We start from the raw sequence: 26,061 nt of genomic DNA, 5'->3' as shown, positions 1-26,061 counted from the left end.
ATAAGATACATTTGAAATAAATTAGTAAATAATATCTAAATATTAGATTATTGCATGTAATAGTATATTTTAAGGCCATATTAGAAGGTATTCTACTTTCCCGCACGCCGTGTGGGAAAATTTAATTTCACGCACGCCGTGCGGGAAATGCAATTTTTGGAAACGAAATGCGTGCTAGAAAGTGGCTGTTTAAGCACAGCAGTAGAAAAAAAATATTTCTAACTTAACAACTAAATAAAAATACTATAAAATAAAAATTTGTTGTAAATTCGTATTTAAATTCGTATTGTGAGATGAAATCTAACACGCGACTGTTCACGTTACAGAAGTGAGCGCGACTACTCCCGGGTTAAAGAACATTTTGGATTTAACTAATTTATAATAAATTTGTTAAGTCCAAAATTATCTTCAAACTTATTACGTAAATTAATAAAATGGAATGCCGTGTATAGAAAAAAATTACCTTTCAAATGATGTGACACTCGGCCACACTTGCTATTTAAAAAAAGTGGAGATCGACGCGGGGTAGTAGGGGGTTACATTTGAGGGCATGAATTTGGCACGAAAATTCGTTCCTCTACCAATATAAATTGACGTGTATTTTTATATGAAGAAACTCTTGGTTTCTGAGTTTCTGAGGGGAGTCAAATTTTCGTTGGAACAGACTGTATTTTAGAAAGTATAGGCAGCAGGAGGAAAAGCATTTAAAACACAAAATTAGTTTTATTATTTATTTTTAGATAAAAATACATTTTGTTCTTAATACTAAGTTCACAATTGTTTAATAAATATTAAATAAATTTTCGCTTAAATAATAATATGAATAGATATTCGTATTATTAATAAAATTATTTAGAACGATTTAAAATTTGAATGATCCATTAAAAATACTATAAAATATCTCACTTCGTACTTTTTTTACACTCTTCCCGAATGCATTCCACCAACATTTATTCTAGTGGCAACAAAAATACGCATTTAAATTTTAACAACGAATTGCTAACATTAGACAGTTTTAAAATTGATTTACAATTATTTCGAGCACATATAAATGAAGGTTCCATGACATCTCGTAACGCGACAGTTCGTAACTCCACAAATAGTAACGCCGTCAATTCGTAACGGCGACACTTCGCAACGTCGACAGTTCGTAACTATACTTTTTAACGTAACGCCATAATTAATTTTTTTTTAGCAAATTTAGTATTACTGAATTTACACAAAAACGCATTTTGCATACATTCCTATACTAAAAGTGAAGGTACTCTTTTAGGACCACTTTTTTTAAAATATATTTCACACATATTTTTGTACATATTCTTGTTAATATGACAACTCAATAATGTTTTTTAGATTTTTTATCTTGTCGCCGTTACGATTTGATGGCGTTACGAATAGTCTGTTACCATTTGTGGGTTTACGAACTGTCGCGTTACGAGATGTCTAGTCACGATAAATGAAGGATACCTATATTAGGTATAGAACAAAAAATACTAAAATGATTCGGTTTTGCTGTAATAAACTTATCGTAGTCAATTGTCAATACGATTAGTGGAATGATAACTTTATTTGGAAAACTGTTTTTTTAAGCTAATGTTATTTTAAACCGAAAAATTTTTGTTGACTTGCTTATATTTAAACAATATTTCAATCAATTATTGTTTTACTTTTAATATTTTTAGTTTTGTAAATATCTGACAATTTTAATAGTGAAAAATCTTTAAAATAACTAACACTGACAAAATCTGGTAAAAACTAAGAGTTGAGCAATTTAAAACAAGTGCACCCTCAGTTATTTTATGTAACTGTTGGCAAAAAAAATCCTCGTTGGCTGAAGAAGCCACCATTCTTTATTTGAGGAACTCATCTTATTTTATGTTCTGGTATTTATTTCTCATTTGATTTTGAATTAGTTAACCAAAAAAATGTGTTTGGTTCCTTTCTAGTCCAGGCCAAATTTTTGTAGAGTCTTTATTTAGGGCAGGAAGCTTCATATCCTATAAATTCTCAGACATATTATCATAAGTCAAAAGGTCCTTTAAAATTATGTTCAAGAGCAACATAGATATTTCATATTTTGTTCCAATCTATATTGTCTATATTGCCCATAACCGTCTGGTGTTAATTTTATGGCCTCATAATTTTTCTTTGTTCCATTATATAAATATGTAGAAATTTGGAGTAAAAGGTGAGCAGTATTCTTTATAAATAAATAAAGTATAAGTATGAGGTTTAGTTATTGTGCCTGTTGTCCCTAATTACTTTCTTCTGTATTTAGAAAGATAATATTACTCCGAGTTTTCGATATATTTGAGATCCTCTATGTTCTGGAAAGACAAAATGATGATTATGGAATTGAAAAATATGAGAAATAAATAAAAATATTGCTAATATATTTGTTTAACCGGCATTTTGGGGATATACTATAGTTATAAAATACTGTAAGACCAGGAACGTTGGCCTAACGAAAAAAAAAATAGTAAAATACACACATTTCAATTGGAAACAAATAAAAATATAGTAAATATAAACTACTTTAGATACCATTACCTATTTTAATAATCTTGATTTCACTACGAAGTTCAACCACGATTTTTTCTCTTGTGCCTTTTTGTGTACTGGGAATATAATATAAGCAAAAAAAAAGAAAATTTAGAGTTGGAGTTGAATACGTCAAAGCCAATGGAAATAGAACTAGGTATCAGAGTGGTAGGCCATCACCGGTGGTATGCCATCACCGATACTTTTAACGTTTACTCTGAGGTAACATTTGCGAACGCTTTATCGCACTCTTCAGAAGGAATCAAGATAAACGGTCAAAGAGTAAATAACATCCGCTATGCAGATGACGCTGTTTTAATGACCGATTCTGACTACAGTCTCCAGATACTATATAAAGTTACTGAGAGTTGTGAAAAAATGGGGATGAAAATGAATTACTAAAAACCAAAGTTATAAAAATATCAAGGAACAAAAAGTTACCCCTTCCAATATATTATGTGAACCACCAACAGCTTGAATACGTAAACAATATCTTGGCTGCTGGTTCAACAATCAAGTTGATTATAATCAAAAAGTAAGAGTGAGAACAGAAGTAGCCTGACCAGGCTTTATCAAAATGAAAAGCTTATTTTGTAACAGTAGCATTAATATAAGCCTTAGATATCGTTTTCTGCAATGCTATGTATGGTCAATACTTTTGTATGGAACGGCGAGGTCTGGACACTTAATATAACGCTGATGAATAAGTTAGAAGCTTTGAAATCTGGCTTTATAGAAGAATCTTGAAAATACCTATGACAACCGACGCCCATACCTTATAGAATCAATACTCTTCTATCGATTCGTAAAATAACACAACGGAGAAAATAGCCGCAGCACATGCGATTCTTTTACAAAAAAAAAACTCAATTTCAGGAAACTCTACAGTTTTCACATACATTACTCTCCCCGATTTCATGTTTTAGTACTCTCAAAGGCTTCGCATGTTTATTTGAGTAGTACTAACCTTGCCAATCACCTTCCACATTTTATGCGGGCTTGGGTCCGGCTGTGGTAACCGCAGAGTTTTTATCTCTCAAATTGAAGTTGATTTACAATGTATGTATGCTGCACCCTGCACCAATTCAATATAACCGCTAGAAAATTTATCACATTACTTTCTCCAAAAAAAAACAAAATTCATGGTTATAAGAGCAAATCTACTAAGATGTAAATAGAGCTGGAGGGTCAAATAATAGAGAAAGTGATGGAGTTCAAATATCTAGGCATCACATTATCTAGCTACGGAAAGCTCGAAACAGAAGTAAAAGATCAAGAAAGGAGAAAACAAAATCGCAGGTTGCCTGAGTGAAAAGATATGAAGAAATAAAATTATCGGAAAAGAAATGAAAGGCAGAAACACGACCTGATACAGGGAGGACTAAAATAATTAACAATAGCTAGAAATACAGATATACGACAGATATGCAAGGTGCAGAACATGAATACTTGGGTAAGAAATCGATGAATAGAATAAAACAACCACATAAACCACATGATAACAAAAAAAATAGAGTAGTAAGGACGGCGAGAAACAGTTCCCCAATGCCCCAATAGAAAGACGATCAGTGGGAAGACCACGAAAACGATATATCGACAACTTACTGGACAAAAATTGAAAAATCAGAGTCATGTCTACAGAAAAAGAAGAAGAGGTAGTTTTAAAGACAGAAGGGATAAAAATCGTTACCGAATTTCTATTGAAATCTGACGGTCTATAAATAATAATCTTGTTTCCTGTTTGCCTTTAGTTATAAAATAAATACTGCATGCTAAATTTTTCTTAACGCAAGTATACTTTATTCCACATTGTTAGACGCAATTACCCAATTTATCCCACAAAATACCGGACAAAAACTCCTAATAATTGATAAACTAAGGTGAGTTAAGCTCCGCCCACTCCGGGAAAGTGTCGAAGTCCCAGATGAGCTTGCCATAGAACGGGAAGACAGTAAAAAGGACGAGCAGAGAAATTATCGTCATCCCAATGCCAACTTTGGACATCTCACTGGAAGGCATGTTGCAGGGAGCCTTAGCGATTGCATTTGGTGGTGTTGATACTGGAAGACAGTATGAAAATGAGCAGCAGAGAGCAGCAGGCATCATGAGATACATCGGGTGAATTCTGGCATCCTGCAAAAAAATAAATATTTTAGTTATGATTGTATGTAATATCCCATTGTATGTATTATTCAGCTTTAAATACAGATTACTGAAGGTAATACGGTATGCGGCAAAATAAACAGTACTGAAATTCGTATGCCTCAAATTTGTATGTGTCATGTGCCGAAACGTATTGAGTGGTTTCTGTACGTTGTTATAACGTTTATCAATATCATGTTAATGATAGATACTTCAGGATGGTTCTCAGTTTTGCAGAAAAAATTTGTATAGTGGAGTACTAGTTTCGGCCATACGGAAAAGGTCACGAAAACGGTCCAAGCTTAAAATCAACAATGATTTTAGCAGAACGGGATAACCTGCCACACTGCCAGGGAGTCTCTTCGAATACTGTGCGATCATTTTTGGAGCTGCCATCCATCAGAACTAACGCCACCAGATGCGTACATATGGAGAATGCTGAAGGGGTCACTTTCTGCCACTTCGGAATTGAGGGCTAGAATTAAAGATTTTTTCGTCCCAGAGGCAGTGGCGAATCTAGAAATTTGCCTTTGAAGGGGAAATTTGCCTTAGGGGGAACTTCTAATAAAAAACCAACCAAAAGACATAAAAAAGATAAACTCATATTACATAAAGGACATAAATATCAACTTATAGGCATTAAGTTCCCTTCATTTTCCTAACTAGCATGTTTATTGGGTTGAATTTGTCTTTCTGTGGTTTCGGTTTCATGTGAGCTAATATATTTTTATGTTTGAACAATTTTTTTCTTTAATTTTGGACCTTGTTAGGGTGGAAATTTCCTCATTTTTCCTGCCGTAGATCCGCCACTGGCCAGAGGGCATCTTTAACATATGTTTTATCGGGAACGTGTGTCGTCGTCAATGATGTTTGCACGGCTATATCATGTAATATAGATATATAAATAATCATAAACATTTCAATATTCATTTCAGTACTGTTTATTTTGCCGCATACTGTATTTCAAGGCATAGTATTCGGAAAGCGAGGAATTGGGAGAAGAAGAATATCATGGTTGAGGATATGGTTAGCTACAACAACTAATCTATTTAAAGCTTTAGTCAATAAAATAATTATAGTCACAATGATCGCCAATATTCGAAACAAATAGGCACTAAAAGAAGAAGAAGAAGAATGTATTATCCCATTAACGAATCTCGGTTTCCATTCAGTTGCTACGAACAGCCGAATAAGGATGTCGTGACAGCAGGTAGGTACTGCTTTTATTTGTATATATTTACTAACTGAAGACCGGAAATAACGTTCGCTGCGTCAATGGTGGAAAACTGATTTGTATCAGAAAAGATCTAGTTTTCTTGAGAAACTAAAATCTCAGCAAATGAGTGGCCAATATTAAAACTTTACCCGGATGCCGCTTACTGATTTTGAATATTTATTAACATACGTAGATTGCATCTAAAATATTAAGACAAAATACTGCCATGAAATCTGCAATTTCACAACAAGATAGACTGGCACTAACATTAAGATTTTTGACAACAAGAGATTCATATTCTTCTTCTTCTGGTTCCTATCCGTTTCGGATGAAAGAAATCATATTGGCAATCATAAGCTTGCTCGCTGCGGTTCGAAACAGTTCCTTGAGGTTTTCTTTAACGATGTTATTAAATTCCTCAGCCATGATATTCTCCTTCTACCGGGTTCTCGCTTACCTTTTACTTTACTTTGGAATATGGACTGCAGCAGGGAGTAACGGTGCTGATTTCTCATAACGTGTCCCAGATACTGTAATCTATAAAGCCACATCTCAAATGCTTTAAGTTTTTTAACATTGGTGTCTGTAAGCGTCCATGCCTCCGCTCCGTACAATAATACAGCGATAACGTAACATCTCAAATGTCTGGCTTAAAAATGTCTCAAATTTTTGTATTTAGGGATATGTTGTGGCTTTTGAAGATGGAGCTCATTTCGTTAAACACCGTTCTTGCCTTTCCTATGCGGCACTTTATTTCATGTACATTTGTACATTGCTCCACTGCTCATTTATAATAGTTCTCAGGTAGCCATACTGTTTTATAGCCTTCGTGCCAATCAAAAATAATACTATAACTGGGATATTCTAATAACCGATCATTGCTGGATAGTAGAAATAAATGTAATGCAAGGTAAAATGAAGGGTAAAAGATCTATAGATAGAAGAAGAATTTCCTGGCTGAGAAACATAATAGAGTGGTATAGTTGCAGCTCAGTAGATCTGTTTCGAGCAGCCGCCAATAAGGTACGGATAGCTGTGATGATAGCCAACATCCGATAGAAGAAGGAACTACAAGAAGAAGAAGAAATAAATGTACCAAATATAATAATAATAATGATAATAGTACATACGATGTACATACTATATATGTACATACATACATATATATTTATATGGTTTTAGGCCTTTTTATGCCAATGATACAGCAATGTAACCTATTTTATTAAAAATCCAAATTACGTTTTCTGTGCACGCATCTATTAATAAACATGAAATGCATGGGATATGTAGATATGAAGCATTTTATGTAGGTACATATTTTCCTATTAAAATTCATACAGCAGAATTAGTTATTTACTCTCGAAAAAAATTTTTGGATCCGAAATACCGGGGTTTTGTTGGTATAAGCAAACGATGACATTCGTCAAACGATTGCTCGCCACACGTGCAAACGGTAAAACTTTCACAAACGCCGTCCAAAAGAGTGCTGCGAGCGCCTTTGTGTTCACGAAAAAACCGACTGGCGCCGGGTCCCGGCGAGCTCCAGCGCGAATGGTACATGTAATGCTCGCAGTGCCGTCCAAACGCAGAATTCGCCGGGTCCAGACACGTGTAATGTAATGCGTAACGTAACGTGTAATGAAACGCGAATTCTGCGTTTGGACGGCACTGCGAGCATTACATGTACCATTCGCGCTGGAGCTCGCCGGGACCCGGCGCCAGTCGGTTTTTTCGTGAACACAAAGGCGCTCGCAGCACTCGTTTGGACGGCGTTCTTGAAATTTGTATGTGTGGCGAGCTTAGATTAAGGGCTTCTTAAATCTATGGTGGCGAGCAATCGCTTGACGAATCTACCTGCTTATACCAACAAAACCCCGGTATTTAGGATCCAAAAAATTTTTTCGAGAGTAAATAACTAATTCTGCTGTATGTATTTTAATAGGAAAATATGTACCTACATAAAATGCTTCATATCTACATATCGCATGCATTTCGTGTTTATTAATAGATGCGTGCACAGAAAACGTAATTTGGTTTTTTAATAAAATAGGTTACATTGCTGTAGCATTGACATAAAAAGGCCTAAAACCATATAAATATATATGTATATATGTACATACATATAGTATGTACATCGTATGTACTATTATCAATATTATAATTATATTTAGTACATTTATTTCTACTAGCCACCAATGATCGGTTATTAGAACATCCCAGTTATAGTATTATTTTTGATTGGCACGAAGGCTATAAAACAGTATTGCTACCTGAGAACTATTCTAAATGAGCAGTGGAGCAATGTACAAATGTACAGGAAATAAAGTGCCGCATAGGAAAGGCAAGAACGGTGTTTAACGAAATGAGCTCCATCTTCAAAAGCCACAACATATAATATCCCTAAATACAAAAATGAGACATTTGAGATGTTACGTTTTCGCTGTATTATTGTACGGGGCGGAGGCATGGACGCTTACAGACACCACTATTAAAAAACTTAAAGCATTTGAGATGTGGCTTTATAGATTACAGTATCTGGGACACGTTATGAGAAATCAGCACCGTTACTCCCTGCTGCAGTCCATATTGCAAAGTAAAGTCAAAGGTAAGCGAGGACCCGGTAGAAGGAGAATATCATGGCTAAGGAATTTGAGAACATGGTTAAAGAAAACCTCAAGGAACTGTTTCGAACCGCAGCGAGCAAGCTTATGATTGCCAATATGATGTCTTTCATCCGAAACGGATAGGAACAAGAAGAAGAAGAATATGAATCTCTTGTTGTCAAAAATCTTAATGTTAGTGCCAATCTATCTTGTGAAATTTCAGATTTCATGACAGTATCTTGTCTTAATATTTTAGATGCAATCTACCTATGTTAATAAATATTCAAAATCAGTAAGAGGCATCCGGGTAAAGTTTTAATATTGGCCACTCATTTGCTGAGATTTTAGTTCCTCAAGTAAACTAGGTCTTTTCTGATACAAAGCAGTTTTCCACCATTGACGCAGCGAACGGTATTTCCGGTTTTCAGTTAGTAAATATATACAAATAAAACAGTACCTACCTGCTGTCACGAAATCCCTATTCGGCTGTTCGTAGCAACTGAGTGGAAACCGAGATTCGTTAAACGATTCGTATGGACGTTCGTGTGACGTCCACACTGTTGATGCTAAATTACACGTAATCTTACATTACACGTTACACGTGTCTGGACCCGGCTTTATAGGATGACACTTTTATTTTAGTAGAAAATATTTTAGGACCTTCAGAGGCTGGTGACCAGAATAGCGGAGTTTGAACAAGAATACGGTCTAGCAATGAATGTCAAGAAGACAAAATTTATGAGAATATCTAAAACTCAAAGAAATAACGAGACTCTCTCCATAAACGGAACCAATGTCGAACGAGTAGACCAATATGCATATCTTGGAATAATGATTAACTCCACAGGTAATTAGTTCCAGGAAATAAAAATCAGAATAGAAAAGGCTAGAGCAAATTTTAACAAAATGAGAAAAGTGCTCTGCACAAGCGTTTGACGTTGAAGCAAAGAGTTAGGTTGGCTAGGTGCTACGTTTTCTCGACTCTGTTTTATGGAATAGAACAGTGGTTCTCAACCTTTATGTCTGGCGACCCACCTTCTGATGATTTTTCATATTCGCGACCCATCTCTCACCCATGATGTTACACTTGAAATTTCCGCGAGAGCTTTCTGTGTTTTTCTGGGTTTGACTCCGGATTGAGTTTCAGTTTCGACAATAACCTCTTCATTGGTGCTAAATTTTTTTCCAGCAAGCACTCTCTTGAGGTCACCAAACAGGTGGTGGTCGCCATATCTGGTGAATAAGGTGGCTGTGGAAGCAATTCGAAGTCAATTCAGAAAATTTTGCCATCGTTTTCATTGATTTGTAACACGGTGCGTTGTCTTGATGAAATAGCACTTTCTTCTTCTTCAAATGGAGCCGTTTTTTCGCGATTTCAAACGCAATCTTATAGACGCTGTTAATGGTTTTTCCTTTTCATGATATGGTCAATGAATATTAATACCATGCGCATGTATTTCCACGCTTTGGAGTCGGTTCATCACGTGCAGTCCAGTCGGCTGACTGTCGGTTGAATTCTGGTGTAAAATGATGGAGCAATGCTTCATCCATTGTAACATATCGATGCAAAAATTCAGTTTTATTATGATTAAACAGCTTCAAACACTTCTAAGAATCATTGCTTGTTGTTTTTGATCGATTGTGAGCTTTCGTGGCACCCATTTTGCACAGAGCTTTCGCATACCCAAATATTCATAAACGTTTCTTTGATATCTTTAGAGTACCTATCTCGAACAACTTCAGTTTACGGTCATTCAAAATTATTTTGTGGACTCTTTTTTGACAAAAAATAATGCTTTATTAAGATACGAAATGCCTTTTTATCCATTTTTTTACACTAACACAAGCTGCTTCAGTCAAAATGTTATATCTCGTAAACTAATCGTTCGACAGCTGTCAAATTAATACAGGCATCTTTTGAAGGTTACGGCTGACTAAAAGTCATATGGACTTAAAACAAGTAGTCCCATCTATGTGTCAACCTACGAAATTTTCATCCCACCCGTTACGAGACTGATTAAAGTAGTACCAGATATCTAAGAGACTCCTTAATATCCAGCTCAGCAAGGTGCTATTGTTCGAGGTGTGGAATTATATAAACAAGGGATCTACCTGTTTTATGAAATGATCCCTTGTTTATGTAATTTCACACCTCGAACAATATTCTTTTTGGATAAACAGACGGAGCATAATATCAACTAGAACTGAATATACGGGAATAAAATTCATAATGACATATAAGCTGCAATTTACTACTTACCACAGACATCTCTGCTAACACTGGAAGAAGAACATTGGCACAAGCTACGTTACTGGAGAACTGCGTCAGCATAGCTCCCATACAACCAGAAATTAACATTACGTAATACTTATTTAACGAGGTGAACCCTCTCAAATGTTGAGCGATCATATGACTCATTCCACTAGCTTTGGAACCTTCGGCCATGGCGAAACCACCTCCAAGAAGAAACAGAAGTCCCCACGGCATTTTTTGTTGGACGATCTTCCACGAGATGAGAGCTGTTGAAGGAACTTTCGGCCTCTTCTGATCATTACCACTGAAAATGTAGATGAAATCGGGTTTTGAGGGAACGATGAACATGATCATTACTACTATCAAAGCTGCAGTTGCATCTTTCACCTAAAAACAGAAAAAACATTTTATTAACAAAAATAAGTTTCGCCTTTATTTTATGATCTACACTTGCGAGCAAAAAAATCGACCCACTCAATGAATTGCAGTATATGCTTAATAATTATTTCATGTTGCGTTCTTTGAATTCAAACAACTAATGCAAAAAAATATGGTCTAGTATAGAGCTTCCAAAAAATAATTATTTTGTGCAAATTGGCAACGCGTTTGTGACGATAATATAATTTTATCGTCTAGAGTACGCCAATGAATAAAGTAAACCACGTTTTTGTACCTTCTTTTTATAAGGTCTTTGACGGCGTGATCTCTTTTTCCTTGATGTATAATTTGTAATTGGGGTGCATGTTTTTGTAAACTCGTTTTAATTCTTGTGTTTTGTGCATTTTGCCGTACCTTCTGATTAGCGTTTGAAGCTTTAATAGAAAATCTTTAAACCGTTCGTTTGTTTTCTGCGTTCTCGTTCTGATTTGGTCTTTCAAATCGTCTAACCAGTTTGCTGATTTAAAAGCAAGGTTGAAATCCTCCGTAAAATTGTTCCAGTTTTCCCAGGAGTCGACATTGTTTCGGAACCATAGTATCGCTTTTCCCCTAAATACTTCTGGTAGTGCTTTCAATAAATCGTCTCGAATGCGGTAACAGCTTTTTAGTTCGTATAGCCTCTCCAAAAATTCTGTGGGGTCTTTGGATCCGTCTCCGTATCGTCTGTTTCATGATCAGTTTCGATATTGGTAACTGTGCCGGTCTTTTTTGAGCGTAAGTGTAAGACCATTATTGATCGAAGATCGTCTAATTTACCTGTCGTATCTAAGTTAAATTCTGCCAAAACATTGCTTAATTCCTCATTCTTTAATTTATATACCCAGCCTACCGCCTCATCCGCTATTTCTAAGCCTAACGTACTTTCTGATTCCGCCATATTTATAATATATTTTGCTCAATCCGTTTAAATGTCTTAAATCCTGTTAAAATAAATACTCGGGCGCCAATGTAACGAGGTCGTTGCGTTGTTGCTCCAGGTAACTAAATCAGTCGAAGAAAAGAGTTCGCTTTTTAAGACATTTCTATTTGAAATCAAAACATACAAAAGATAAGATAATTAGCCTTACTTACTCGTTAATTTCGTTACCTAATAAAATATATTTATAATCTACGCATTGAGCTTTCTATTCGGGCCGATGTGACGATATTTTGAACATGAATGAATTATTTTGACGATCGCGTGAAATAGGAATTGCTTTTAATAATACGACAGGAATGTATAAGGAAAGGGAAGAAAGGGAATCTCGCTCAGCTCGCCAGATGAAAAGACATATTAGGGATATACGATCACCGCTCGTATAAGGATAGGTAAAAGGATAGGTAAGAGGATTCGCTCAGTTCGTCAAAACGACAGCGGAAAATTGTCGGGAAATAGGTACTATCTACATAAACTCACCTCTTATACCTCGCTGTTGCTTATTATTCTTCGATCAACGCTCCAAGAATAATCATCAACTAAGCTTTTAGATCCGACTTTTATATCGTCCAAGACATTACAAAAACACGTTTTACTTAATCCATTGGCGTACTCTAGACGATAAAATTATATTATCGTCACATGTTGTAAAATTTTCCTACTTCTGTATAGCTCAGAGAATGCAGCAAACGTTATAACAGGAATGTTCTACGCAATGTAGACCTCTATGAATTGGCGGGTGGTCGTCTTAGTCACTTTTTAAACGTTGATCTGTATGTGCACTTCGAAGAGGAGTAAGTGAATATTTTATAAATACATACTAAACCAGTGACGGCGGCCCAGGTAATTGCATAATTACGAGAGGGTTATAGTCAGAAGACTGTCGCCTCCTTATGGCGCAGTGTGCGGCCTCAAGGGCTTACCGTCGATACCAGAAGACCGGTAGCTAAAGTCGATGACCAGGTTCGGGTCCGAGACGTATATTGACAGAGAGGGGTGATCGATTCATTGTTCTGAATGTCTTGCGAAATCGGCACGCGACAGGAGTTAGGCTTCAACAATCCTTGAGGAATGTTCGAGGGGCACCGTAGCTCAGTGGATTGGTAGGAGAAGACTTAAAGCTGCCACTTTGACTTCCAGACAAGCTTACACAGGGCTCAAACTGAACGCACGTCGGAAACAAGCTCGGGTTCAGTTTACCCAAGAACATGTCAATTATAACCTTGGCCAACTGAGCAGAGTTTTATTTTCTGATGAGAGTCGAATGTGCTTGTAAAGCAAGTGTACAAGAATTCATCTGTACTCATTAGATATCTTTTAAAAAACACCCTTTAATTATCTACGCTAATTTCTTTCGGTTATTTAAATGTCATCATAAACAATTCCAACCTTCTTTCGTTACATAAACATTGTTGACCTAGATCGTGAGGTGTAATTATACATACAGCCACTATAAACACTTTTCAGGGTCGACGCTGACTCTGCACTTTTAAATATATTTATACAACCAAAACATAATAAGGGAATCCTCATTACACATTCCACATTCGTCATTCTATTTTATTAGATGTAAGATTATTCACATTAAAAGATAGTGTCATCTACACTCCGCGAGACGACGTTACGTAGGTTGCTACCAGCTTGTACTCATGCGAGTATAATAAAACAACTTCAACAGTGAAACGACTATTAATCATTCCACCCCTCGGATAAGGGTTAACCACCCTTACCGGGAGAAGATAGCCCTAGTAATCCTGAACTATCATACAAGGACAGAAGACGATGCGTCTACTGAAGGCCCGGAGAAACATTTGCCCAGTGCTACAGTGCCAAGACAGTGAGCTATGGAGGTGGTTAGTGTATGGTTTGGGGTGGTATATCTTTATAAGGAAAAACAGAGCTTGTGTTCTTGCCCAGTAGTGGACGCGGAGGGAGTTTGCGGATCGTTACATTACGGGTATTCTCCAAGACCGTATTGTTCCTTACGCCGGCTACATAGTTGGCGGCTTCATGCTAATGCATGATAACCCTCGATGTCGCACAGCGCGGATTAGGAACCATAACCTGGCCAACACAAATATAGCAACAATGGACTGGCCTCCATTGAATCCGGGCATGAATTCCATCGAACACATAGGACAAAGATCATGTCCGGACAACTATAGAGGAATAACTCTCTTAAATACGACAATGAAGTTATTCACAGGCATACTCAAGGATAAATTGGAATCACAGATAAAGAACAGAGAAGAACAGCAAGGATTCAGAAAACATAGGTCGACGACGGACGCAATATTTGAATATTTGTCATGAAACAAGTGAAAGAGAAGTCGATAGAATATAACAAACCTGCATATATTTGCTTCGTAAAATAAACGAAAGTATTTGACAGAGTCAGACTTAGCGATATAATAAAGAAAATTAAGCAAATTAAGCAAAAAAGGATACCGGCAATCATTGTTGAAGTCATAAAACAAATGAACAATAACAACACGACAAAAATTAAAACAAACGACACCACTACGGCCAACATACCAACACCAGGTGGAATCAGGTAGGAAGACAGCCTCAGTCCATTTCTATTCAATATGCTAATGGATGAAATAATAGAAGATGTGGAATCGTTAAAACTAGGATACAGACTCGGCCACAGTAGAATCAGTATAGTGTGCTATGCGGATGATGCAGACCTGATTGCAGAGGACGAGGATGACCTACAAAGACAACTTTATCGATTCTATCAAGCATGGCGACGATCTTGCAATTAGATGCAAGCTCGTGGTAGAGGGGAAACCCATAGAACAGCTAAACCAGTTCAAATATCTAGATGTAGAGTTATCAAGTTATCATGACCCAGCCAGAGACCTAAGAGGAAAAATTAACAAGGCCGCTGTCTTGTCCGGATGTTTGAGAGATGTGGTCTGGAATAACCCATATATGAGAATGGATAGCAAAGTTAGAATTTATAAAACTTGAATCAGACCTGTTACGACCTATTGCATTGAATCAAGAGAAGACACCAATAAAATGAAAAGCATGCTACGAACAGCCGAAATGAAGACACTAAGAGCAATAGCAGGGAAGACAAGAAAAGATAGAATACGAAACAACACCATCAGGGAACAATGTGGCGTGCAAGATGTAGTCAGATGGGGCAGGCAAAGACGAAGAGAATGGTTCAGCCATGTAAAAAGAACGGAGGAGAACAGACTACCAAGAATTGTGCTAGAGGGAAAACCAGCAGGCAAGCGTCCACCGGGGAGACCACCAAAAAGATGGAGAGATAGCTGGCAGTCTACCTCTCAAGAAATACTTCAACGTCGGAATTAACAGATCGACGATCGACAGATCTACAACAAGTATAAGAAGAAGAAGAGACATAGGGAATGAGTTCAACGCAAGGTTCGGGTCCGTAATCCAGCACCAGCGACAGTTGTGGACAGTTGTGGAGCTCAAAACTGCATTATATAAAGAGTGGGAAGCGATTCTTCAGCAATCAGTCAGAAATTTCAAGTCCATAAGTTCTCGCATTAATGGTGTGACACAACACAGAAAAGGAAATAATACTCTGTATTAATTTTGATTTTTAATATTAATTTACTTTTATGTTCATTAGATAATGACTTTCATTCATAACATGTTTTCTCACATACAATGTTAATAGTCCTGTCGCCAGGGGGGGTACAACGGCCTCGTTAATTCAGATGGACTTACCCAAATTTTTTTTATGTATTTTGACCCGTAGAACACGAATTTTTTGGGTAACAGTTGATCCGGATGTCGATAAGATTGTTATAGACCAAGAACTTGAGGAATCAAATAACAGCGATTTTTGGCAAAACAAAACAATATTTTGTATTTTTTGGGTCATTTTAAGCAAAAAATATTTCTACAAGTTTTTTAGTAGGATGCACAGTTTTCGAGATAAACGCGGTTGAACTTTCAAAAAATCGAAAAACTGCAATTTTTAAACCCGAATAACTTTTGATTAAAAAATAAAATAGCAATTCTGCTTAGCGCCTTTGAAAGTTCAAGTCAAATTATGTCGGTTTTGATTATTTGCATTGCTAAAAATTTATTGTGTTATTGCTAAACAAAGCTACAAACAACTAGTGCGTGAGTGATGTTTCTATGATTTCTCATTTAAAATCGAACGAGTAGGTAGAATAGGTACTAGTGCAATCAAGACTATTTCTACGTTACATGCGTTAAAACGCATGTAAAAGCACGGGAAACCCTACGTGTTTATAGCTTTGTTAAACAATAAAAAAATAAATTTTTACCAATGCAAATAATCAAAACCGATATAATTTGACTTAAACTTTCAAATGCGGTAAGCAGACTTGCTATTTTATTTTTTAATCAAAAGTTATTCGGGTTCAAAAATTGCAATTTTTCGATTTTTTTAAAGTTCAACCGCGTTTATCTCGAAAACTGTGCATCCTACGAAAAAACTTGTAGAAATATTTTTTACTTAAAATGGCCCAAAAAATACAAAATATTGTTTTGTTTTGCCAAAAATCGCTGTTATTTGATTCCTCAAGTTCTTGGTCTATAACAATCTTATCGACATCCGGATCAACTGTTACCCAAAAAATTCGTGTTCTACGGGTCAAAATACATAAAAAAAACTTGAGTAAGTCCATCTGAATTAACGAGGCCGTTGTACCCCCCCTGGCGACAGGACTATAAGTTATCTTTTGTTATGTCCTTTAGTTACTAACTTTATAAATATTGTTGTCATTGCAAAAAAAAATACTTCTGTTCACAACATTTTACTTCTAATTTTACCTATATTAGTCCAGAAAACCACTGCGCATCCGCTAGGAAAAATATTCCGATTCGGATTTTTTGCACAATCTTACTCAAAAAGGACCCCTTTTAACTTTGCATGTTGCCAGGACCAAAAGTGGGTCCTGGCAAAAAAAAAAGTTTTTTTAGGTTTTCTGGATCATTCCAAGCAGAAAAGGTCTTTAGTGACATTTCTCTAAAGTTGATAGTGTTTGACATTTATAAGCGATTAAAGATTGAAAAATTGCGAAATTGGCCATTTTTAACCCTCAAAAACTATGTGAAAAACTGAAAATTTGAATGTTGCTAAGATAGGTAGATATTCTTTAAACATCGATTGATGAAATCCCGAAGAGTTTTTTGCAATACAATATTCAAAACTTTTTTGTTTTTTAATTGCTAATCAAGCGTGCGCGACACTATTTTCCACCGACGACAGTATGGTGCAAATGAAAGGAATAAATTCGTTATTTCGTAAACCGACGACTTTAAGAAAAAATCCCGAAACAGGTCGATTTTTATTTTTAAGTTATGATATTGTGGCATATATGGTATACTAGTGACGTCATCCATCTGGGCGTGATGACGTAATATATGATTTTTTTAAATGAGAATAGGGGTCGTCCGCTAGCTCATTTGAAAGGCTTTTCAATTCTCTATTCAGTAATATAAACATTTATATAATTATTTATACAGGGTGTCCTTCTACTTCTTTTTTTGTCAAATAATTTAATTTAATAAAGTTTTTTGGACACCCTGTATAAATAATTATGTAAATGTTTACATTACTGAATAGATAATTGAATTACCTTTCAAATGAGCTACCACACAACCCCTATTCTCATTAAAAAAAATCATCGATTACGTTATCACGCCCAGACGGATGATGTCACTAGTATACCATATATGCCACAATATCATAACTTAAAAATAAAAATCGACCTGTTTCGGGTTTTTTCCTTAAAGTCGCCGGTTTACGAAATAACCAATTTATTCCTTTCATTTGCACCATACTGTATACACATGCAACGGTGGAATATAGTGTCGCGCTCGTGTGATTAGAAATTAAAAAACAAAGAAGTTTTGAATACTGTATTGCAAAAAACTCTTCGGGATTTCATGAATTGATGTTTAAAGAATATCTACCTACCTTGGCAACATTCAAATTCTAAGTTTTTCACATAGTTTTTGAAGGTTAAAAATGGCCCATTTCGCAATTTTTAATCGCTTATATGTCCAAAACTATCAACTTTAGAGAATAGTCACTAAAGACCTTTTCTGTTTGGAATGATCCAAAAAACCTAAAAATACTTTGTTCCATGCAAAAAAAATAATTTTAGGAAAAAAACAAAAAAAAAACGTTTAAAAAATTTTTGACCACCTTTTGGTCCTGGCAACATGCAAATTTGTTAAAAGGGGTCCTTTTTGAGTAAGATTGTGCAAAAAATCCGAATCGGAATATTTTTCCTAGCTGATGCGCAGTGGCTTTCTGGACTAATATGTGGAAAGACACAAAGACGACCCCCCTTGGCCTTCCATGTTCCTATTTTATATTAAGTAAATAGCGTCTATCATGTGGAATTCCGAGTAATTTTGTACTGCCCATTATCAAAATCTATTTTTAGACTGTGCCTGTTACGTTTGCCCTGTACATGATAAATATGAAGACTACGAAAAAGGAAAATATTTTCAAACGAGGCTCTTGCTTCAAGATTTGGCCCTTGAGCTAGTTACACCCTTTATATAATCACATTCTACAATATACATATTTTAAATATATAAAATTGGTGTCCGCTTTTTGTTAGAATTTTGAGAACGACCCTTGTAGGGATTTTGTGGATAATAATTTTTATATTAGTTTAATAAAAAAATCTGCCATTAATACAATAGCTTGGATAAAGCTTGAATAACTTGGACATAGTACACTTAACTTAAATCTACGTTGTCGTTTTAAATTTATATGAATCAATGAACGCAGTTGTTATCCTATTTAACATCCATTGTTATGGCTAACTCATATCACAAGTAATCTAACTAATTTGTCTTTTGAAAAAAATTGGGTCGATCTCAATTAATCTTGTACAACGACAAGTTACTGTACTAATTAAATCTGCTGTATATTTGTCACATAAATAAAGCAATAACTAATGAAGTAATCATCGACTTCGAACTTCCCTCTTTAGATATAGATAAAGAGAGGGCGAAGAATAAGGAAACAAAGGCCACGAACTCTTCTAAGAACAGTGTGTTGACGAACCGTATCAGTTGAGTAAAGTTCTAATGTGCAATACTGATTAAGAAAAAAATAATATATAAACTGATACGTTTTACGACGTAATCCGAGCTACCAAATAACTGCGCATTTACTGCAGTTTAATAGGGGTATTAAATACCTATAGGTATAAACATATTTTTATTACCTACTTTTTTATTACCTATTTACCTACTATTTTTTAACATTATTATCAGAAAATTTCCTGTGAAAGCATGCAAAAACTGCTTACAAACATACAAAATAAAAAACAAATAAAACAAAACAAACTTTAGTGTTGGTAATTTTGTAAAATTCCAAGTACCTATCTAAATTTACAATCAAGATGCAGTAGAAATAAACAACCCAAGACACGTTAAAAATGCTACTATAAGCACTCCCGAATCATAATTTACAATTAGTCCAGAGAAATAAGGTTTTTGTCGGGACACTTGAGCAGCCAGGTTGCAAATGGATTTTTTGGGTACTATATACCTAATACATTATAAATCCAAAAATGCCCGTCACAGTTCGGACGAGAAACTTAGTTATTAACAAATAAGGGTCAAAAATGGCAGTTTTTTCGTTTAAATCGCTACAGGTAAAAATAGGGTAATTAAATATCTTATTTATAATATTCTTCTTTTTGTAGATGAGCCAAGTTTTAAAATTGCACTTTTTGAATTTTGGTCCGAAGCTTTTTTGTTTCGGAAAGTGCAAAATAAAACTAAAATTTCAAAAATAAAAAATGTGCTATAACTTTTGCGAAAATGGCCTTAAGACTTTCATATTGCACGAAAAGTTTAGTCAAACATTCCATATAATGCACAAAAAATTTTAAGATGATTCTTCAATTAGTTTAAATTTTATTCAATTTGTTTATCGGAAAGAGCTTTTTTGAAGTTATACTTCTTTACCGGCGATATGAGGGTGAATTTTTATGTTAAAACCTATGATCCCGGCGCATGCGCATTATAACTTTGTTCTGATTGGATGTTCAAATGACATGTCAAAAATTATTCAATATAGCGGCTGTGGCACAGCTGTACGTAGCATAGAGTTATATATTAGCATAGAGAGAGTGTCATTCAGAGCGAAGTGACGACACCATCTTTTTTATTTGGATTAGTGCTGTTTCACTCTTACGCATAGTAAAGCTGCTACAGTTGTCCTCCTCTTCCGTGCCTATATTCACACTGAATGTCATCATAGATTTTCGATACAATGTGTTAGAAAGGGATGCAGCAAACCAGTCCATGAGATCTTGTCGTCAGGAAGCGCGGAAGGTAGGCTCCCTCTATGTTAATATATACCTCTATGGTACGTAGTTTGATTATTTATGGTTGTTGCGTTTTGAAATTTGTGGGAAAAGAAACAAAGTTAGTTAATAGTTATACTGCCTTTTTAAATAGTTTTCATATACCTATATTTTTGGACTATTTTGGACAAAAAACTCATTCTAATTTGGTAAGTAGTTTTTATTATAATCATATTGTAATTATACATTTGGATTAGGTTGGAATACATACATTTGTTTTCTCAAGAATGGGGATTTTAGAGAGAAATCCCAAATTAGGTCCGATTTTTATTTTTAAATTATGATTTTTGGCGTAGATTTATTTATCTAGTAGGTATGTAATGCTTTGATTTACATACTTAATTTGATTACCAACAAAAGTTCTACCAATCTTCATCTAATATATTGTTTTCGTACTGTTTTGTTATATTTTAATATTTTCTTCCACAAAATTTAAACTACATAATTTAATTATATTCAAAACAACTGTCAAACAGTAAAACGTTCAGTTACTCTATTTTTCCACATGACAAATAATGTGGAATTGGACGAGTGAGTCTAGGCTTCGATTACGAATCAAAGCGCCACGAAATTCACGGGTTCGATTCCCGATGCAAGTTTTTATTTTTTTATTTTTTTTATGTATTTTATGATTGTAAGTAAATTTGTTATATAATTTTTTTTTTCAGAAAATGCGTATTTAAAATTTTTGCCAACAATTATTATCGTTCAGAAATAATTTTTTCTTTGTGGAATTTTTCAATGTGTTTGTGTGCGTTTTATTCTTTTATTTTTTTAAATGTTTGGTATTGTCTTAAAAATCACATAATATGTAGTAGAAGTATAACATCTTACGTGCGTACAAAGTACACACACATTCTTTTTTTCGCAATGTTATTGTTCAGAAAATAATAATGACATAGCAATTCTGTGGAAACCACATGCAAGAATAATAGTTATATTTTTAAAGTATTGAAAAAATCATTAAAAGTCGTTTTTATCACTCCGAAAAAAGTTTAGTAAAATAGGGTCATTTTTGGCTTCTAAACAATTTGAATAACTTTCTTAATATTGACTATAGAGTAAATCTACTTTAGGATTTCAAAAGCTGGTATTTTTATACGAGTTTTCACAAAAAAAACTTTTTGCCTAGGTCAATTAGGTTCAAAGTTAGCCACTTTTATTATTTAATTCGCAGTTACTTCTATATACATCAAATTCTCCTGTAACAGTGTTAGTTACCATACTACTCCGAAACGGCTTGGCCGATTTTTTTTTAATTTTACACGTTTATCCTGTAGGACGTTGAAGAGGTTTTAATCTATTTTTATACCCATAAGTTATAAGGGGGGTTGCTCCCTGACATTTCTTTTTATTTTTTTCGACAAAATTATTTACCTTAATTTTATATGATGTAGAATTAAAAAATACATATAACCTTTAATTTTCACTTTTCTATCACCAACACCTATTTGTTAATAGCCATCTATATATTTACATCTATAAAATTCTCCTGTCAGTGTTAGTTTCCATACTCCTCCGAGACCGCTTGACCGATTTTTTTGAAATTATATATGTATATTCGGTAGGTCTTAGAATCGGCCGTAATCTATTTTTCATATCCCTGAGTGATAAGGGGAGTTCCCCCTAACATTTTGTAATGTTAGGTGGAGTTGTGTGTACATAACGTACTCTATAAGACTACGAGTACATACAAATTAAAAATATTATGATCAAAATCCATCAACAAGTTCCAGCGATATTAATCGCAGCATATGTTTGCAGAATCATTTTCAGTTTTTGAGTGCACGTATTTTAGTAATTCCCCTCCACCTACCACGAATTAATTCCGTTCTGACGCCATTTTTAAAGCTTTATTAACCACTCTGTTGAGGTTCAAAGTTTACTTAAACTTTTACACATAACTTATATACCTTCAACTTCAATATGGCTCTAGTTAGGTTGCTAAATTGTTATAAGCAAAGTAGCCGTCAATTAAATAAAAAAAGTGGATAACTTTGACCGTAATTAACCTAGGCGAAAAGTTTTCTTTGAAAATTCGTATAAAAATACCAGTATTTTAAATTCTATTGTAGTTTTAGCCTACAGTCAATATTAACAAAGTTATTCAAATTGTTTATAAGCCAAAAATGATTATATTTTAGAAAAATGTTTTCTGAGTGATAAAAATGACATTTTAATGATTTTTTTAAATGCGTTGAAAATATGACTATTCTTCTTTCATGTTGTTTTCACAGAATTGCTGAATCATTATTATTTTCTGAACAATATCATTGCGAAAAAAAAGCTCTTTGGGATAAACATGCAATATGAAAGTCCTAAATTCATTTTTGCAAAAGGTATAGCAAATTTTTTATTTTCGAAATTTTAGTTTTGTTTTACAATATTCGAAGCAACAAATAATCGGACCAAAATTCAACAAACGCTATTTTAAACCTTGGCTTATGTACTAAAAGAAAAATATTATAAATAAGACATAATTACCCTATTTTTACCTGTAGCGATTTAAACGAAAAAACTCTCATTTTTGACCCTTATTTGTTAATAACTAAATTTCTCGTCCAAACTGTGACGGGCATTTTTGTATTTATAATGTATTAGGTATATAGTACCCAAAAAACCCATTTGCAGCCTGGCTGCTCAAGTGTCCCGAACATGGTATATTTTTGCCTTATTTCCCTGGTGTAAATGTATAATCTTTGGAAATCATGATTTGGGATTTACAATGTATAGGTATGCATTCTAAATTATGATTCGGGAGTGCTCCTAGTAGCATTTAACGTGTCTTGATTTGTTTATTTCTACTGCATCTTGATTGTAAATTTAGTATTGTACCATTATAATGTTCATTTTATTTCATTATAATATCTTTTATTCCTATTATAGATATTAAAATTTCAAAATTTTGTTTTACTGTCCTTAAAAGTTTGAGGAATAACCATGATGCTTGAACCGGAAACACCAGAAATGACCACAAATTCAGGAGCTAATATAAATACACAGGACGTTCGAAAAACACTAGAAAAGTTGAAGAATAGAAAAGCTGCAGATAAGGACAGAATACCAAACGAATTACTGAAATATTATGAAGCAACAATGACAGAACAATTAACAACATTAATTAACAACATAAGAACATAATAAAATTCGGAAGAATGGAGAATGAGCGAACTAATTCTACTGTTCAAAGAAGGTGATAAAAATAGACACTAGAATATATAATAGACCAACATTTCTGTGTGCGATTGACTTGAAGAAAGCATTTGACAGTCTCATATCCAGAGATATGAGACTCAAGTGTATAGAAAACAAACACACCAACAAATATCTAAATTACAAATCAAATCACAACATCAAAAAGGGAATAATTAAATCCTTAATATGATAGAGCCAAAATTATTTGTTCTGGCGAAAATTCATTTTTAGAAGAATAATAATTGTTAACGACTGTTTCATTAAAAAATGATTATCCTTTATCGTTTATAAATAAGGAATTGTCAAGAATAGATCGAATGGAACAGAACAACTTAGTACGGGATCCTATAACATTCACTCACAAGAAATAATTCGAGGAAAATACCAATACCATAAATATAACGACTATCCGAGAAACTTAAAACAATCGGAAATAAATTTAACATCTCAACAACATTTAAAATAACAAACACATTGAGATCAATTTTATCTAAAACTAAACCTAACAATGAACAAGAAAGAACAAATAATTGCATTTATAAAAATACCTCGTGAATGCGAACACTTTTATTTGGGTGAAACATCAAGACCATATAAACGTTAGAATAAGGAACATCAGTCTTATATTAAAAATAGAGAATTTGATAGATCTCAAATATGTCAACACGCATGGAATAATGAACATAAAGTTCAGTGGAAAGATTCGAGTAAAGTTCTAAAAGAAACAGATAGTAAAAAGAGAAAAATCAAAGAAGCGGCTCTAATTATGCTAAATGACACCAATTGTGTCGCAAATTCCTCGGTAGAATGCAGTAGGATGTGGTTACCCATACTAAAAGAGGAAGTCAATAGAAAGAAAATACCACGATTAGTAAGTCAATTACATATTGAGAATAGTACAGAATAAGTAAGTAATAGTAAGTCAATAACATATTGAGAATAGTATTATTTATATATCTATGTATTATTGTTAATATTATTTATAATTTAAAATAACATATAGGGTGTCCCAAAAGGAGCGGAACGGTCAAATATTTCGCGAAATGAACATCCGATCGAAAAACTGAAAAATACGTATTAAATATTTTTCAAAAATCTATCGAATGACATTAAACACGACCCCCACTCCACCCCCTGGAGGAGGGGTGGGGGTAACTTTGAAATCTTAAATAGAAGTCCCCAGTTTTTATGGCAGGTTTAGATTTCTTATGTAAAAGTAAACAACTTTTATTCGAGACATTTTTTCGAATTGTGGATAGATGGCGTTATAATCGGTGAAAACAATGTATCGTGATACCATAGGTAAATTATAGAAACAGTCTAATATCTCGAGAAATACACTTTCAAATGAAAAAACAAAGAACACGTTTGTAATATTTTTCAAAAAAATTACTTGTTTATAGTCTTATCGATATCCGGATCAACTGTTACCCAAAAAATTCGTGTTCTACGTGTTCTACATAAAAAACTTGGGTAAGTCCATCTGAGTAACGGAGGCTGTTGTATCCCCCCTGGCTGCAAGACTAAGAAGACCGTAATGATAATCAAAATTATTTTATATTTGACTGAATGAATTCTGAATTTTAAAATGGGTCCCGTCAGTATCTTAGTATTGCATGATTGCAAAAATTATAACAACGTACCTTATGATCAGTGATAAGTTCAGCCCATCCAGGAACGAACTGAGGCTTTCTGAAGAACCACAAGATTATGGACAACAAGAAACACAGCCCAATCCCCTTTTCGTGAAAGGACATTGGTCCAAGTTGCTCCAACTGGTGGTTGATCAACTTTTTGGCTACAGCTTCACCTTGCTGACCGACTCTGATCTTTTTTGCGTCTACTGAGTTCGGCCTGAAGAGACCCATGAACCAGAACTGCATCCAGATAATACCTAAATACATCATCATTAACATGAGGGGGACGTTGAGAATCATCCATTTTGTAAATTCAACACCTGAAAAAACATAATATGATTTTTATTACTGAAAATTAGATGATTTATTAATAATAATTAAGAATAGGAGGAAATAGTACTATGTATGATATACACATACCCAAACTTATATGGAATCATCTGATATTTCTTCTTATTTCGGGCGAATTTTAAAAAACGAACACACGAAGTCAAACAATATTTATCTTAAAGCAATTTAATAAAAAATACATAACAATTAAATAAAACAAAAAATTATTTAACAAACAAATTGAATCTAGTTGTTTTACGCTCAATTGCATAAAAAATTTCAGTGTTCTCACCTCTAGTCCTTATGCAAGCTTTAGTTTGCGTGGGCACGCTCCTAATCAAATTATCAAAATTTTGTTGTGGTAGGTTGCTCCATCCTTCAAGAGCAGCTTGTATTAGCCGTGCGGTGTTTTGTGGATTATCCCGGCGA

At 34.4% G+C, this 26,061-nt stretch overlaps 1 protein-coding gene across 3 annotated transcripts in view; it reads right to left on the bottom strand.

Moving 5' to 3' along the window:
* Positions 1–717: 717 nt before the first annotated feature.
* Positions 718–26,061, bottom strand: part of LOC126881944 (protein I'm not dead yet) — a 335,541-nt gene continuing 310,197 nt past the window's right edge. For all 3 annotated transcript variants that reach the window (XM_050646682.1, XM_050646681.1, XM_050646683.1), the window contains 3 exons: positions 25,309–25,622; positions 10,763–11,143; positions 718–4,674 (listed from right to left, as the gene is read on the bottom strand). In XM_050646682.1, coding sequence (XP_050502639.1) covers positions 4,417–4,674; positions 10,763–11,143; positions 25,309–25,622 — 953 coding nt within the window. In that variant the 3' untranslated portion in view covers positions 718–4,416. The remainder of the gene's footprint in view (positions 4,675–10,762; positions 11,144–25,308; positions 25,623–26,061) is intronic.

This window comes from Diabrotica virgifera, chromosome 3, assembly GCF_917563875.1.
Source record: "Diabrotica virgifera virgifera chromosome 3, PGI_DIABVI_V3a".
NCBI classification, from domain to species: domain Eukaryota; kingdom Metazoa; phylum Arthropoda; class Insecta; order Coleoptera; family Chrysomelidae; genus Diabrotica; species Diabrotica virgifera.
Note: the sequence above shows the minus strand (reverse complement) of the source record. Positions and strands in the feature narration are given on the sequence as shown.